This window comes from Onychostoma macrolepis, chromosome 09 (genome assembly GCF_012432095.1).
Source record: "Onychostoma macrolepis isolate SWU-2019 chromosome 09, ASM1243209v1, whole genome shotgun sequence".
Taxonomy (NCBI): domain Eukaryota; kingdom Metazoa; phylum Chordata; class Actinopteri; order Cypriniformes; family Cyprinidae; genus Onychostoma; species Onychostoma macrolepis.
In genome coordinates, this window is record NC_081163.1 from 32,267,355 (window position 1) to 32,284,205 (window position 16,851).

The 16,851-nt window shown below is 37.4% G+C and overlaps 1 protein-coding gene across 2 annotated transcripts in view; it reads left to right on the forward strand.

Annotated features, from left to right (window-relative positions):
- The window catches only part of uxs1 (UDP-glucuronate decarboxylase 1), a 90,529-nt gene that overhangs the window by 51,990 nt on the left and 21,688 nt on the right, over positions 1–16,851 (forward strand). For both annotated transcript variants that reach the window (XM_058786892.1, XM_058786893.1), the window contains 2 exons: positions 6,238–6,357; positions 6,966–7,009. In XM_058786892.1, coding sequence (XP_058642875.1) covers positions 6,238–6,357; positions 6,966–7,009 — 164 coding nt within the window. The remainder of the gene's footprint in view (positions 1–6,237; positions 6,358–6,965; positions 7,010–16,851) is intronic.

Sequence of the window (16,851 nt, forward strand, 5' to 3'; positions counted from 1 at the left end):
GTGCAGACCCTAACAATCTAGATATCTTCGGTCCCATTTCAAATCTTTCTTTAATTTAGAAAATTCTTGAAAAAGCAATTGCAGCACAGGTCCAGGCTCAACCAACTTGGTGAGAGTAACTAATACTCTGTTAATGGTTGCTGATAGTGGGTCATTATCAATTCTTGTTCTGCTTGATTTGAGTGCAGCTTTTGACACCATTTCACACAATATTTTGTTGAACCATTTATCTGCTATTGGTATCTCTGGTATTCCTCTCGCCTGGTTTACCTCATACCTTTCCAACCGTACACAGTTCGTACAACTAAAAAGTTTTCATTCCCATCCCTTTTCTGTTAGCTGTGGCGTCCCCCAAGGTTCTGTTCTAGGTCCTCTGTTGTTCCTAATCTATCTTCACCCACTTGGAAATATCTTTTCTAAATTTGGTATTAAATTTCACTGTTATGCTGATGATGCACAACTTCATGTATCTACTAAGCCTGACTCCATACTTCCACCTGTCTGCCTTACTAATTGTCTTCACGAAATAAAAACCTGGCTATTTGCCAATTTTCTTAAACTTAATGGCGTTAAGACTGAAGTACTCCTTATAGGCACTAACTATTCTCTCTAGGTCCTGGAGATTTTCCTTATCCATTGATGGTTCCTCTTTTTCTCCTTCTCGCCAGGTTAAGAACTTGGGGTCATCTTTGACAGCACTCTTTCATTTGAAGCTCACATTAATAGTATAACCCGGTCTTGTTACTTTCATCTTTGTAATATTGCTTGTTCATCTCTCACCCCACACAGTACTGCCATTCTTGTTCACTCACTTGTCACCTCTCACATCGACTACTGTAATTCTCTTTTATTTAGTTTACCACACAAGCTTCTCCATAAACTCCAGCTGATTCAGAATTCTGCTGCTCGTTTCATAACCCGGACTCCATCTATACGACACATTACTCCATCTCTTCAACAGCTTCATTGGCTTCCCATCAAATTTCGCATCGAATTTAAGATTCTTCTTCTCACGTATAAAACTCTCCATAACCTCGCTCCAACTTACCTCTCAGATCTCATTCAGCCCTACACTCCTTTTTGAACCCTTCGTTCTTCCTCACTGGGTCTCCTCCATACACCCACGGCTTGTTTAACCACCATGGGTCATACAGCCTTTAGCCGTGCTGCTCCTCGCATTTGGAATTCTCTCCCAGCTAACATCCGCAATTTAGACTCGTTATCTCAAATCAAATCTAAACTCAAAACTCACTTTTTCAGAATAGCTTATCCTACATGTTTTTTTTTTAAATTAATTTATTTATTTTTCAACTGCTGCTTCTCTTTTATGGTTCATTGATATTACTATTTATTGTTATTTATTGTTGTTTTATTTATTGCTTCTGATGTCTGGTGACCTTGAGTGATTTGAAAGGCGCCTTAAATAAAATGTAGTAGTAGTATTATTATTATTATTATTATTATTATTATTATTATTATTATTATTACACTTCCACAGTTCTGACGGCATTGTGTTTGCACCACAAACTCACACAGTCACATGATTTTGAATTTCTATTAACTCCTGTCTCATTTGATTGTTTGGGTGGTTATTACATTCTTGGAAGTTCACTTTGTAGATATTTCAAATTTAATTTCCGTCCTCTTCTGGTTACTCATATGTATCCCTCACATGTATCATGCAAGTTGGTATAAACACAGATGTGTCAACTTTGACCTCAGTGTCTTGTGATGTGCCTTTCCTCCAATTGATTTAATTAGTCCGCTTCAATCCCCTCTGCTGTCTTCCCATCCCCTTACATCACCTGACCTCATCGAGTGGTTTCCTTTAAGAGCTTCCTTTATCTTTTGGGCCTTATGGCTCTGGTGTTGTCCGTAATTCAGCTCTGTCTCTACTGTCACCTCAGTCATCATGAGACTGTTTGCTCAGCCTGAATTGCAGCTTTCTGGTATTGTTGAGACCCATCATTGCTCTGAAAATGCTTTCTCAGTCCCCATTTGAACTAATGGAAAGCATTGATTTTAGGCTTCTTTCCCTGAAGACAGCTTTGCTGCGTGCTCTTACACTGCAAACCATTCCTTACAGTTTTGCTCCAGGCCATTTTGAAGGCGTCATTTTAGGTCACAATGTAATGAGCTTCACCACACACATTAATGAGATTTTACAGTCTTCAACACAAATGGGGTCTGTTCTTTTATATTTTTCTAATTTTATTTTCTGCCTCTGTCTTTTTTTTTGTTGTTGTTGTTGTTTTAGTTTTTTTAACAGATTGGAGAATTTAAAAGGGGTGCATAAACTGAGATCTGAGATTCAGAAATGACTTGGACTTGGTTTTGTGATTGTGCATGTGCACAGCCCACTGATTTTAAAATCACAGTAATACACAGCCTTGTCATCGCAACTGAAATGTGCAGTGCTCACACACATGGTGTTTGTGTAATCACATGATAGGCTTGCAATCAGGCGAGTGCTTTTCCTTGCTAAAAAGGCCACATAAGTAGGCTGTCCTTGTTTTGTCCTCGTTGTGTAGTCTGGCATTTTAGCTGGCCATCCTTCATTTATAATGCTATTCATGAGAGTTTTCATGTTTTTATTCATGTCCACAGTGTTAATTATAGAACTACTGGACCTAAAAATCCAGCTCTTCCTGCTAAACTCCCAGGTTCACTCTAACACTGTCTCAAGGCCGGTGTTTGATACAGGCACAGGTACAGGTTTTACCACGACATGGCCTGTCTTTAAAGATTTATGTAGCCCATATCATTTGAAATATTTTCCAGTTATGAGCAGTATTATTTTCATGCCTCATGTTAGAGCCGTTAATTCAGTTCACCGATAAATTATTTATAATAATCACTTCGACATGCATTAAAAATGGTCAATTTTGATGGACATGTCACCTACATGGACATTCTTGTAGTTTTTGCACTGATCAAGAGAACAGTGGTACAGATATAAAAGATATACAATATTTTGACCTGTCCCATTTTATTATGCAGAGATCATAAGTAAGCCATTCATATTTTAAATCCCTGAATACTGTCAACACTAGGGCTGGGTATCGATTCAGATGTCCCGATTCAATTCGATTTCGAGTCGCAAGCTCTCGATTCGATTCTCGATTTTTTTTTTTTTTTTTATTACATTCAGTGAATATAGTTTTAAGACAAAAGCTATTGATATTTCTAAGAAATGAATAGTAAACGCAGTTTACAAATGGTGAATTAATAAAAATAAATTAAGACCCACAGGCCTGTATTTTAAACCTATTCTTTTTTTGTATAGGGTCCTTTCTTAAACAATAACAGAGCCCTATAAAATGTTCTTAGTTTTTCTGGTAATCAGATGAAGGCATAAAACATTAATTTAATTTATCCTAATCAAATAAAAATTAAATCCTTTTATTTTTTGGCAAACACAGTGCTGCGCAACAGAGGTTTACTGTTAAAATTAAAAAGAAAACAAATGGGATTATTCCTTTAAAAATAAAGATTTATTATTAGTAGAGTGTCTTAAGACTGCTCTTAATGTTAAACTAAACTTTTATTTTGACAGGTTGCCGTGAGGAACTTGCAGCTGCTGTGTATCATGTGATATGATGGTAGTTTTCTCAAATTAAACTGTAAAATGCTAATGAAATGACTCAGAGCAGCAGTGTGTTAATATCATCATACAATGAGACGGCAGAAGATGAAAACACCGCGAGCGTCGTCCGCGCTTATTAAGTGTGTAGTAAACAAAAGAGTGCGTCGTTTAAACAGTAATAAACAGCTTTAATCATTGACTTTTTCTTTGCTTTGCTTCTTCCCTGTGATCTTTCTTTTCTTTTGATTTGATTTTTATTTTATTTTTTAAATTGATGTGACCATGTCTTCTGGCCTTTTCATCCAGTTTTGATTGGAATTGCTAGTTTGGCCAGCTTGGAGCAATGTGGAGAATAGCGATGGGTTACTTTATGCTGGTAGAGTGTTTTAGAGCAGTTTTCAACCTTTTCTGTCCCATGAGACTCCCAACCACCCCAGGGACACCATCAAATGTACATGACAGATTGACACTGTATCATTACTTTCGTTATTAACATAACATACATTAAAGTGATAGTTCAACAAAAATCATATTCTCACCCTCATGTTGTTCCAAACCTGTATGAATTTTGAAAATATTTTGAAGTCTAATTTATTTAGACTTGTTTGTATTGTCGTCTTATGGATTAAAAACAGGCACGAGTCATGAGTAATTAGATGTGACTTGGAGTCCTCATGTACATCGGCAGTCTCTCTATTTATAGGCTCTTATAAACAGAATCAAATAAAAGTTTGTTTGCATAAGTTGGTCAGAAGTCAGAGTTCATTACCACGGCAGCTGTTTACGTGTCTGGGTTTGAATGCGTTTCTTGTGTATGACGTATCTGTATACATGACAGGTGGCAAAATCTCAAGAAAAGCTTGACGTGTACTTACACATCAACTTACATGTTTGGATATTTATATCGGGTCTGTTGTCATTTGTAATGTTTCCCCTTTAAACCATTATAAAATGTCATGCGTGTTTTCTTTCATAACCAGTCTTTTCAAGTCAAAATACTCCCTCACATTGCTTCTCTTCTGAGTGGACATTTGTTTTAATTTTAATATCATTTTTATAATTTAATACATTTTTTATTTAATATTTGTTTTCTACACTTTTCAAAATGTATTTCTTAAAATGCAACATATTAACATGACAGCATTTATAGAAATATGAAGCAAAACCTAAATGTACAAAACATGTAAACAACTAGTATCTCTTAGCATCCTATTGTGTCTGTTTAGTAACCATCTAAATTTCTCGTTTAGCCTCAAGATAAGTGGGACAGTCATAGAAACTGCAAACATGTTTTGAGTCCATACGAGTTTCCCACTGATATTTGGAAATGCTCTGTGGTTTTAATATTATAATGTTATAATGCCTTAATATTGTACCTCACATAGACTACATAAATGTAATACTCACATAAGTCAGATACACACATAATTTTGTTGTGATGGCACTACTAGGGGATAACTTGATTTTATTAATATAAGTCATGAAAATGTCATCTGTTTGTGTTGCCAGGTAATTGATTTGCATGTAAACCAGTAAAAAAAGGTTATTTGGATAAGCTGATAGTTATCAGCGTATTAGTGTGAATGAATGTTAATACGCTTTCTGTCACTGCTCTATGGAAATAAAACATGCTGCCTTTTAATACTCCAAACTAATTAAACTCTGTTAGATATAAAGTCTGTTTGTTTGTTTTTTTTGTTTGTTTTTTGATGATGCATGCTACACTGTAACAAAAATGTTTTGAAAAAGTGCATAGAAAAACTGATAATGTCCTGGCAGAAAAATACCAGTACATTTTCCTTTAGGTTTAAGGACATTTCCTTCAAGAGAGAGTGCATTTTTAATACTCGCATGGCAAGCATGTATGCGAATGACGTCAGTAGGCTATAATCAGTTATGGTCTCTTAAGGTTTATGGTCAGAAACAGTAGTCCAAGGACCTATACTGTTTGCTGTCTTGTCAGACCAAAGTAAATTTTGAGATGAAATGCTAGAAATATAAAAGCATTGGCATTTGCATGATGCAAAAGCATGAAAGAGTAGCATGTCTTCCTCTGTGATGCTGACAGAGCTACAGGCCCTCCATCAATGACCTGCACCTCTGAAATGTGTGTGGGCCACATGCGTTTTAGTAAGAGAGTTTTTTACCATTTGGACAGGTGGGCCGAGGAAACTTGATGATTAATGTCACATTTGCTTGAAATGAGATGCTGTCTGTCACTGTGTTAATCAAAAATGCCATCCATACTTAATGTGAGTGTGTTTATAGATCGGTCCACTAATATTTGTGACGCTCAAGTGCTCCTGTCAGTAAAGCAAAAGGGCAAACAGACCAAATACTAACACATTTTTCAGTGCAGTTGTTATGCTGCTACCTAATTTTTTAAATTAGGAATGAATGGAAGCAATTTAACTTGTGGCTTTAGACTACTAGATGAAATTTGAAGATATCAATATCAGGATCTCACGTATGAATGCACTATTGTCAAGAAAAAAAAAAAAATTCAGTGAAACTCCTAGTAATACATCTAGAGCTTCAGCTGCATATAATCCTGACACCCATAAACCTATTACTGCATGTTCACTGAATAATTAACACTTGCAGCAGAACTCGCGGTGTTAATGAGGTTTGCGTGTGTCTGTCTCTCACAGGAAGGAGTGGAGGTGAGAGTAGCTCGGATCTTCAACACCTTCGGATCTCGCATGCACATGAATGATGGCAGAGTGGTCAGTAATTTCATTCTGCAGGCTTTACAGGGAGAGCCACTGACGGTAAGACCCATTCACCTCATTAAAATAATGAACCATATACAGCGTTAATTATACCTCCTAACTCCTAAATCCTGCTTCGACTCAATTTGTTACTTAAATTTGTAAACTCCTATAAAAACACTTTAATTTACCTTTTTTTTTAAAATCCCATTTTTATTTTATCTACAAACAGTGTCTAAGAGTGGGCATCCATACAGAATGCTGACTTTTTTCTTACCTATCAAAAATATATATTTTTTTCCTATGGCTAGTTTTAAATGCACTCTAATATTTTCACATTTGCATAATGTCATGGTTTTTGTAATTAATCATAACCAACCATAAAATGCATTGAAAAATAGCAAAGAAAATTTAAACCAGTTTTAATGTGACCTTCATATACCAAAAAAAAAAACATTTATTTTAATACAAAAATCGGCCCGTGGAACATAAGTGTTTTGATATAGAATCACCCTTAAATGTGAATGCTTCCTTATTGTAAGCGCTTCAGCTCACTTGAAGATTTTAAATACTGATTTACTGTTCCTCAGTTGCCTTGTAGCAGCTTCTTCTCTTGCTGCGTGTGCTCTGGTGTATAATTATGCTTCTGTTTGTTTTGCCCTTTTCAGGTTTACGGTTCAGGTTCTCAGACAAGAGCTTTCCAGTATGTGAGGTAAGCAATGAAAAAAAAAAAAAAATGAAATGTGTATGGGTGGGTTTTCATTTGTTTTGTATCTATCTACAGCAAAAAGAGGACACAGATGCAAAAGTAAATGGGATGAAAAATACTATGAAAATATCAAAACAACAAAATCTGGGAGCATAATACTATGATTGTCTGATTTTCCCATCATTTTGATGTTGTCCAAATGAACATTGAATGTTCAAAGTGTCCACAAGACTGAAAGAGAAAATGATCTGTGAAAGATGTGTTTAAAGTCAGCATTCAAACTAAACAAATAAAATAGTTTTATTGGCCTGTTCTGTATAAATAGGCAATGTTACAAATTTGAGGAGGGGAAAACTACAGCCATGAACAAAGAAGATTTACGTAACACATCCATCTGTCCCTTTTTCCCCATTTCCATCTGTTTTCATGTCACCTAGTTTTCTGTATTTTTCCTTTTTAATGTTTTTGTGCATCTGAATGATAAGGGCAGAGAAAAAAGCCTATCTGGTCTCTGTAATGTCAAAAGAACAGCACAATTGAAACACGTGAACAAACAAAAGTATTAACGTGAGTCTGACAGCATCTGCGCAGTCCCAAGTTTTGTCTTAATGAAATGAACCTTAGATAAAAACAGATCTTCCTGACAGATTGCTCCATGGCATTTTCAAGGACGGAGGTCTGCTTTTGATGGGATTACTAGTGCTTTCTGGTAATTGCGTTCAAAGTATTTCAAAGGCTGAACTCTGTTTTTTGATTTAAAAGGCTTTTTGTGTACAAACTGATAATGTAGTGGTGCTTTGGTGGAAGCAAATTTATCAGTTATTAATGGGCTTTGAAATGTAGGTGTATATCATTACGTGTGTGTGTGTGTGTGTGTGTGTGTGTGTGTATGTGCTCGGTAGATTACTTACAAATTGTAATCCGTTACTGATTCCAGATTACATGACAAAAATTGTAGTCAGTAACGTAGTTCGTTACATTACACATTTTAGGTAATATAATCAGATTACTTTTAGATTACTTTTGATTTAACTCGTTTATCACATTGATTTAAATAGCATTATCTTGTACCATAATGATGGAAAAATGCAAAGAGTAAAAGAACATTATTACATCAAGGTTTCCCAAACTAGGGTTTGTAAAGGAACTGCAGGGGGGTTGTGAGTTGAATGAAAAGCTGACAATTAATTAAATCATAAAAAATAAAAATGAAAATAGATCATTTTAAAACAAACTCCCTTTCGAGGAAAGTCTCTTCACTCGGCAGCCATATTTGCAACGCCTCCGGGCAGCTTGTACAAGACCTATCTTAATGAATGGGGGAATCCTGAAACCTCAAAAACTGCTCACTGAACTCAATTAAATTAAATTATTATTTTCAATTAAATTGTATTTACCTGCATGCCATGTGATCATTACTCAACATCAAAGAAACCGTGAACATGCATGCAAATATGATTACTTAATTACTGAAATATTTATTTTAAAATCTCAGGGGTAATTAAAGCAAATATATTTGGTGAATAAGGTTTAGATGACAAAGTTTTGGAATGCCTGCATTACATGTAACTAAGAAATAACTTGAATATGTGCATTTTGATTAGTTATAATTAATAATACATGGTTAAAAAAAACCTACAGAGTAATAATTCAAATAAAAATGAATGTGTTCATCAATAGTTGATGCAATGCTGAAACCCGTCTTAAACCTGAAATGATTTTTTGTAAATCCAAAATTTAAAAAAGACAATAGACAACATATACAACCCATAGCATCTATCACAGACATAAAGAGTTACAAAATACAACAACACCAGTGTCTCCACAGCTTTGACTGATACCGTGTAGTACTAACCCCTATATTTCATAAACCCACAATAATCTCATTTTTAGAAGCATTAAGCCAGTAGATAAATCTATACATAAGATTTCGTAACAGTGCTTTTTAAAGTGATTACTCTTGCACTCACAAACATTTCACTTGCACTATGCCATCTAGGTCTCCTTAGTAAGATTCTCATGCATCATTATAAGCTGCTTGCAGCTTCTGTAAACTAGGTGCTCTGTAGTTACACCACAAATAAGCAGTATAAAGTGTTGTACAATATGCTTTGAAAAGTGACACCTTTACCTCATCTGAACAGAAACTAAACTTATGTAAAAGTATATTCGCCTGCATATACATCATACGGCGTTGCCTTTCAATATCCTCATCATCTGTCATGCGTACAGTGATAAAATGTCCAAGGTATTTTACTTTTGCACACACAGTGAGACTCTTGTTAGATAACTTAAAAACTGGAAATTTATACTTTTATCCTCCTTAGTTCTGAAAATCATAACCACACTCTTAGCAGGATTGTATGAAATATCATGTTCAAGACCGTAATCAGAACACACAGTTAAAAGCTGTCCAGCACTGCTAGGACTAAACACCACAAGACCATCTGCATACATAATATGATTCACTAAAATATTCCTAATCATACAACCAGTTTTACAGACATTCAAACATTCAGATAGCTGTATAGATTACAGATAGATGTAAAGATTAAACAGAATTGGGGCCAAAATCCCTCCTTGTCTCACACCGTTACTAACCCCAAAAGGGCTAGAGACCTTATTGCCCCATTTTACTCGCATCATCTGGTGGGCATACCAATAAGCCAGGATTCTCACAATGTATTCTGGCACCCCTCTTTGTCTCATTTTAAAAAATTACTTGGCATGGTTAACCTGATCAAAAGGTTTAGATGCATCAATAAAACACATAAAAACTTATGAATTTTTATCTCTATACTTATTTACTATTTCCTTTAATGCATAAATGCAAAGATCAGTACCATGTTTAGCCTTAAATCCAAACTGGTTGTCTGTAGAATTAATAAACACATTTAACCTATCCAACAAGATGTTTTCCAGCACTTTAGACAGGATACTAGCTAAAGCTATAGGTCTTAATTATCTAGGTTACCTACCATTCCGGCTTTGTTCTTAATAACTGGTACTAACAAAACAGACAACATTGAATCTGGTAAGGCACTACAAATCAAAAAGCCAGTAAAACAGACCGCTAATAAAGGGGCTATCCTCTTACTTCCATACTTAAGATGTTCAGCAGAAATATTATCTAGGCCACTAGCTTTGTTTTGAGGCAGTTTGCTTATAGCTTGATCCACTTCACGTGACGTAATCACTATTGGATCATTGCCTTGAATATTGTCCACATTATACAATTCATTTTGGATGCAGTTAAAAAGACTACAGTAATGTTGTCTCCATAATTCCGCAATATTCTCTCCCCCAGAAACTCCATCTAAAGTACAAGGAAGAGATACTCTGCAACTATTAAAAGTTTTAACTTCTTTCTAACTTTCTAAGGTTTTAGCAGCTTCATAGCCTTAGAATCAGCCCTTAAGGTTTGCTCATTTTTACAGATAAAACGAATAGCATTCTTATATTGATTACGTAGTCTATATATATATATATATATATATTAGGGCTGTCAATCGATTTAAAAATTTTAATCGCGATTAATCACACATTTTTATTTGTTCTAAATGTACCTTAAATGGATACTTTTCAAGTTTTTAATACTCTAATCAACATGGGCGTGGACAAATACGGATGCTTTATGCAAATGTATGTTTATTATTATTGAAACCATAGTCAACATAGAGCATGGAGACTAGACATGTTTCAAAGGTCATAGATGTTTTTCAAAGAACTTGTTCATGTCTATTAGACACATGAAAAAAGAAATTGCAGGTTCCCATTACTTCTCTTTCTTTGCACTGAGCAATTTACTGACAAAAACCTGTTTACATTTTTGCAGAAAGGGCAGCTCACTTCTTCTGAACATGCAAAATGTACATGTACTATTTATTATTAGATTTGTTTGCCTCTCTGTGCCCACATACTGTATTTTGATGCAGCTAAATTCTCAATAAAACAGTTTTCATTGGTATATTTTACTGTTTCTGTTGTCAGACAACGGAATGAATATGAAATAGTGACTGAAGTCAAGTCAAGTTGAGCTTTATTGTCATTCCGCAGCAGCTGGCTGGGGAACAGTGCAGGATGATTTGTAGTGCATGAGCATGTAAACATACATATATTACTGAGTCTTTTTGTATACACACAGCAGTGTGTGTGAAAAGTGACTAGTGCGCATAGAGGAGGAGAGTGTGCTACTACAGGTGGTTTGTACAGGCCCACTCACCTGCGTGTAGCACACTTCGATTGCACAAAAAAAAAGAAAAAAAGTTCCATAAGTTTCAGATGGTCCATGTTTCAGGAGGTAGGGGGTTTGTATGGGGGTTCAGAGAGGGGCGAGGTTATTTGAGTTCAGGGCTCTCACAGCCTGGGGGAAAAAGCTGTTGAGCAGTCTGGCAGAGCGGGCTCTGATGCTCCGGTACTGTCTTCCTGATGGTAGAAGCTGGAAGAGACTGTGGGAGGGGTGTGTGGAGTCCTTCACGATACTGTTGGCTTTGCTGGAGCATTGTGCAAGGAAAATGTCCAGGATGGAGGGGAGAGGGGCACCGATGATCCTTGCAGCTGTGTTCACTGTCCGCTGGAGGGTCTTGCGGTCTGCTGCTGTACAGTTCCCGTACCAGACAGTGATGCAGCTGGTCAGCACACTCTCAATGGTGCCCCTGTAGAAAGTGGTGAGGATGGGTGGAGGGAGACTTGCTCTTTTCAGCCGGCAGAGAAAGTGTAGGCGCTGTTGTGCCTTCTTGGAGAGTGACATGGTGTTGGTGGTCCATGTGAGATCCTCTGTGATGTGCACCCCCAGGAATTTAGTGCTGCTGACTCTCTCCACAGGCGAGCTGTCGATGGTCAGTGGGGGGTGATCACCGGAGTTTCTTCTGAAGTCCATCACAACCTCCTTTTGTCTTACTCACATTGAGGGACAGGTTGTTAGTGCCACACCATTTCGCCAGCTGTGCCACTTCCTCTCTGTAGTGCGTTTCATCGTTGTTGCTGATGAGACCTACCACTGTTGTGTCATCAGCGAGCTTGATGATGTGGTTGGAGCTGGACTTGGCAGTGCAGTCGTGGGTCAGCAGTGTGAAGAGCAGCGGGCTGAGCACACAGCCTTGTGGGGCACCTGTGCTCAGTGTGGTAGTGCTCGAGGTGTTGTGGCCGACACGGACTGACTGAGGTCTTCCGGTTAGAAAGTCTAGAATCCAATTACAGAGGGAATTGTTAAGGCCCAGCAGGTTTAGTTTGTTGATGAGCTGTTGTGGGATTATTGTGTTGAATGCTGAGCTGAAGTCAATGAACAGCATTCTAACATAAGAGTCTTTGTTTTCTAGGTAGGTAAGAGCCAGGTGGAGGGTGGAGGAAATTGCATCGTCTTGTAGAGCAGTTTGGACGGTATGCAAACTGGAGCGGATCGAGTGTGTTGGGGAGGCTGGTTTTGATGTTGTGCATGACTAACCTCTCAAAGCACTTCATCATGATTGGAGTCAGTGCTATGGGACGGTAGTCATTTAGACAGGACACAGGTGATTTCTTTGGTACCGGTATGATTGTTGTGGATTTGAGACATGTGGGGACGACTGCCTGGCTCAGCGAGGTGTTGAAGATATCTGTTCGGACATCTGTCAGCTGTTCAGCACAGTCTTTCAGTACACGGCCAGGTATGTTGTCGGGACCCGCAGCCTTGCGTGGGTTGATCCTAGATAGGGTCTTCCTTACGTCGGCTGGAGACAGACAGAGCGCCTGGTCGTTGGGAGGTGTGTGCAGTTTTTGTGCAGGTGTGTCATTCTGCATTTCAAACCGTGAATAAAAGTGGTTGAGTGTATCTGGGAGGGATGTGTCATCATCACAGGCCTGTGGCGGGGGCTTGTAGTCTGTGATGGTCTGAATGGCTTGCCACAGACTCCGTGTGTCTCTGCTGTCTGTGAAGTGATTGTTGATTTTTTTGAGCATATGACCGTTTTGCATTTTTGATGCTGTGGGACAGATTGGCTCTTGCTGTTTTGAGGGCTGCTTTATCTCCTGATCTGAAAGCTTCATCTCTGGTCTTTAGCAGCCCACGAACCTCTGCTGTCATCCATGGCTTCTGGTTGGAGCGTGTGATGATGGTCTTGGTGACTGTCACATCATCAGTGCACTTTTTGATGTAAGCAGTCACAGTTTCAGTGTACTCCTGCCGGTTTGGCAAGTTTGAGAAGTGGTCTGTATGCTGGGATTAGCATAACAGAGATGTGGTCCGAGTACCCGAGGTGGGGGCGGGGTTGGGCTTTGTAAGCGTTCTTTTCTGTTGTGTAAACAAAGTCCAGTGTGTTATTTCCCCTTGTTGCAAAGTTCACATGTTGGTAGAACTTTGGCAAAACTGTCTTTAAGTTTGCGTGGTTGAAGTCACCGGCTATGATGAAAAAGCCGTCAGGGTTATTTGTTTGTTGTTCGCTGATGGCGCTGTACAGTTCACGAAGCGCGTCCTTAGCGTTTGCACATGGGGGAATGTAAACCGCGACAATAACAATGGCCGTGAACTCCCGCGGCAGATAGAACGGTCGACATTTCACAAACATAAACTCCACCAGTGATGAACAGTGTTTTGTCACTTCCACAGCATTGTTACACCATTTTTTGTTGATGTACACACACAAGCCACCCCCGCGAGTCTTACCAGACAGTGATGAATCTCTGTCCGCTCGGTAGCAGTTTAGCCCGTGCAGCTGAATGGCGGAGTCCGGGATGTTGTCGTTTAGCCATGTTTCAGTGAAAACAGACACACAACAATCCCTTGCCTCATGCTGTGTAGACCGACTGAGTTGAATTAAGTCCAATTTGTTTTCCAGAGAGCGAACGTTTGAGAGCATGAGTGTTGGAAGAGCCGGTCTTGTGGGGTTAGCCCTTAGCCTAGCTCGTATACCTCCACGCTTACCGCGCTTCCGTCCTCTCTCACACCGCTTGCGACGCCGCCTTGTGCGGGTAGGCAAAACCTCGCTCTCACGCGGCAGTACTAGCGAATCTCAGAAACTAAATAAGGTTTGTGCAAACCCTAAAGATTTGTTGCTAGGCGCTTTTTTGAAGAGGGGGGAAAAAGTCGCTAAAGGGGTCTGTAAAGTCGCTAAGTTGGCAACACTGTGCATCTCCATGTCTCCAACTATGGGCTAGGCCACGGGTCATACAGAAAATGCATGCTGTGTTAATCACGTTTTAATAAAATTAGTGCCGTTAAAATGAATTTGCGTTAACGCGTTATTAACTTTAACAGCACTAATATATATATATATATATGGGTCATTGACGTATAAGGATTTTCGACAGGCAAATTTTAAATACAAAAAATAATATCTCTTGTAGTTGTTCAAACATTAAGAAGGTTATGTACACACAAATTCATATAAAAATTTTAAATTAAGTGATTTTAGTGTTTTTTCATCTAGATGAATCAGCCGTAGCCTTAAAAAATGTAATGTGGTGCAACCATGATATATATTAAAATTAATTAATTTCCTTAACATGCTTAACATTTTTTTTTTTAGATGTTCTCAGTAATTGAAGTGTTTAGAAACAAAGTATTTGCATTTCTTTTGAGTTTTTGTACATAATGATCTCATATTTTTGTTGTATAATTTCAGAGTTGCCTTCTTAATTGTAGTTAGCAGACTTATTTTTTTTTCTGTAAATTGCATAAAATTGAGAAAAATATTTTAAAAATACCATTCACTTAAGCATACTAAAGCAGTGATTCATATTTCAGCCACAGAAATTAGATAATTAATTTTAAATTTAATGCAGTTATTGCTATTAATGGTTGCACCACGATGAGTGGTTACTCCAAATGACACAAAGACCTTACATCATTAAAAATCTATTTAAAGAAATGTGTGAAAAGTTCAGTATATGGCATTAACTGCAGTCATTTTTTAGACCGTTATTTCTAAACTTTGCCCAACCTTGGCTGCTCAATTGACCCGTCGCCGGGAGTTTGATTAACAGGCAATCTGAGAAATTATAATGCCAAATCTGCCATTTTTGTCCAACAAACAAACCAGACAGGAGAGTAGATTAACGTTGGTGGACTTGAACTTGAAAAATAGTGTTTATTGACATCTTTTCACAGTTGAAACAAGATACCTTCTGATGTTCATTCATGTTTATTTTGTGCTATAACTAGTAAGAGATGGTCGGTCACATGCCGCTTGAACTGAAGTGCTACAGCAATCTTTCACGAAACAATAAAGAGCCACAAAACAGTATTTGTTGTTTGAATTTCTTAAAAAAATGACGAAATTTGAACTCTGAGACTTTGTTTCATACCGAAAGTAACCTGCTCTGTCTTGTATGTCACCGTATTGTCAGTGTCGTCTTTGCTCCGTGATGTATTTTTCGCTGCATGAGAACATGATGTGTGGCATGAAAGTGCCATGGTTTGTCGGATGGTTTGTCTGATGTAGCAACAGTTACTAAGGGCGGGTCTTTGCTAAGGGTCAATTTAGAGTTGCTGGCTCAGGTTCTGAAATGAAATTATAAACATCTTTCTTACAGCAGAAAATTACATCTGGAGTTTGTGCTTGACTGCAGGGTCAGAATTAACATGCTGCCTATAGTGAGCATTTATTTTACATTGCTTGGCAGTGGAATTTGGTAAAATAGATTAAAATAGTTAATTAATAGGGTAAACATAACCATTAAGCACACTTCCATTTTTGAGATCAGATTATAAAAAGAAAAAATAATTTATTATCCCACTTGATGTCTTAACCAATTGATGTGTTTGTTAATGCATACCTCCTATAATTTCAAGTCAATCAAATCATTGCACACTGAGATACGGGTCTCCATGTGTTCACACTATCTTGCGGCCATTTTGAAAACTTTCACCAAAAGTGGAGCCCCTTAAATGTGCATATTTTAGATGTTTAAGCCTTTATTTTGGGTACGTTTCACTACTTATTGTAAAATTAAGAGATTAATGTTTAGACTTTTGCATGTTATAACCTGGAACTTGGATGTGGGAAATAATTACATTAGATCCAAAATATAGTTTTAGCAACATAGCACAGATGCTACAGAACACAGTTAGCTGACTAGCTGTATAAGACGGTGTGCTACGCTAACATATTACTTCAAAGGCATTACTGGTTTGTACTTTTACATCCATAATATTATAAATTGACAGTTTATTGCTGGTCTGTCATTTTACAGTGCTGAAATTTTTAAAGATTTCATATTATTTTAAGGTGAGCTTAAAGGGTACATTACTATGAAAAGCACACAGCTTCAGTGTGACATCAATAAGGAAAAGTATAATTTCTAAGTTAATAATATTATTTATATATATGTATATGTATGTATATGTATATATATATATATATGTGTGTGTGTATGTTACACATACATACATTTTAAATGTACAGAATTTCTAATTATTGCTTCATCTAACAGTACTCTAATGATGAGTAGGAAACAAGTGTCAACTTAACTCACAAGAGTGTAAATTCTTAATTGCCAGAATTTTTGATTTTTTTCAGCAATCTTTCATGACCCCCAGAATATTTTGTTGTATGAATCTGCAAACAAAGAGAGTAGGCCATAAGGTGAACTAGGAAAAAATGGCTAGAAAGTGATTTTCATTCCCACACATGGGCACTACTTTTTCAATGCATTTTTGCATAGACAACACCCTTTTGGACTTTAGGTTAAAGGGGTCCTATTATGCTCTTTTACAAAGTCTTGATTTTGTTTTGGGGGTGTACTAGAACATGCTCTCATGCTTGGTGGTTCGCATTATTTTTCACATAATTTACGTTATTACAATACCTTTCTTTCCAGCCTGACACAAACGGCTCGATTAGTTCCGGGTTTGATGAAGGCCCACCTTC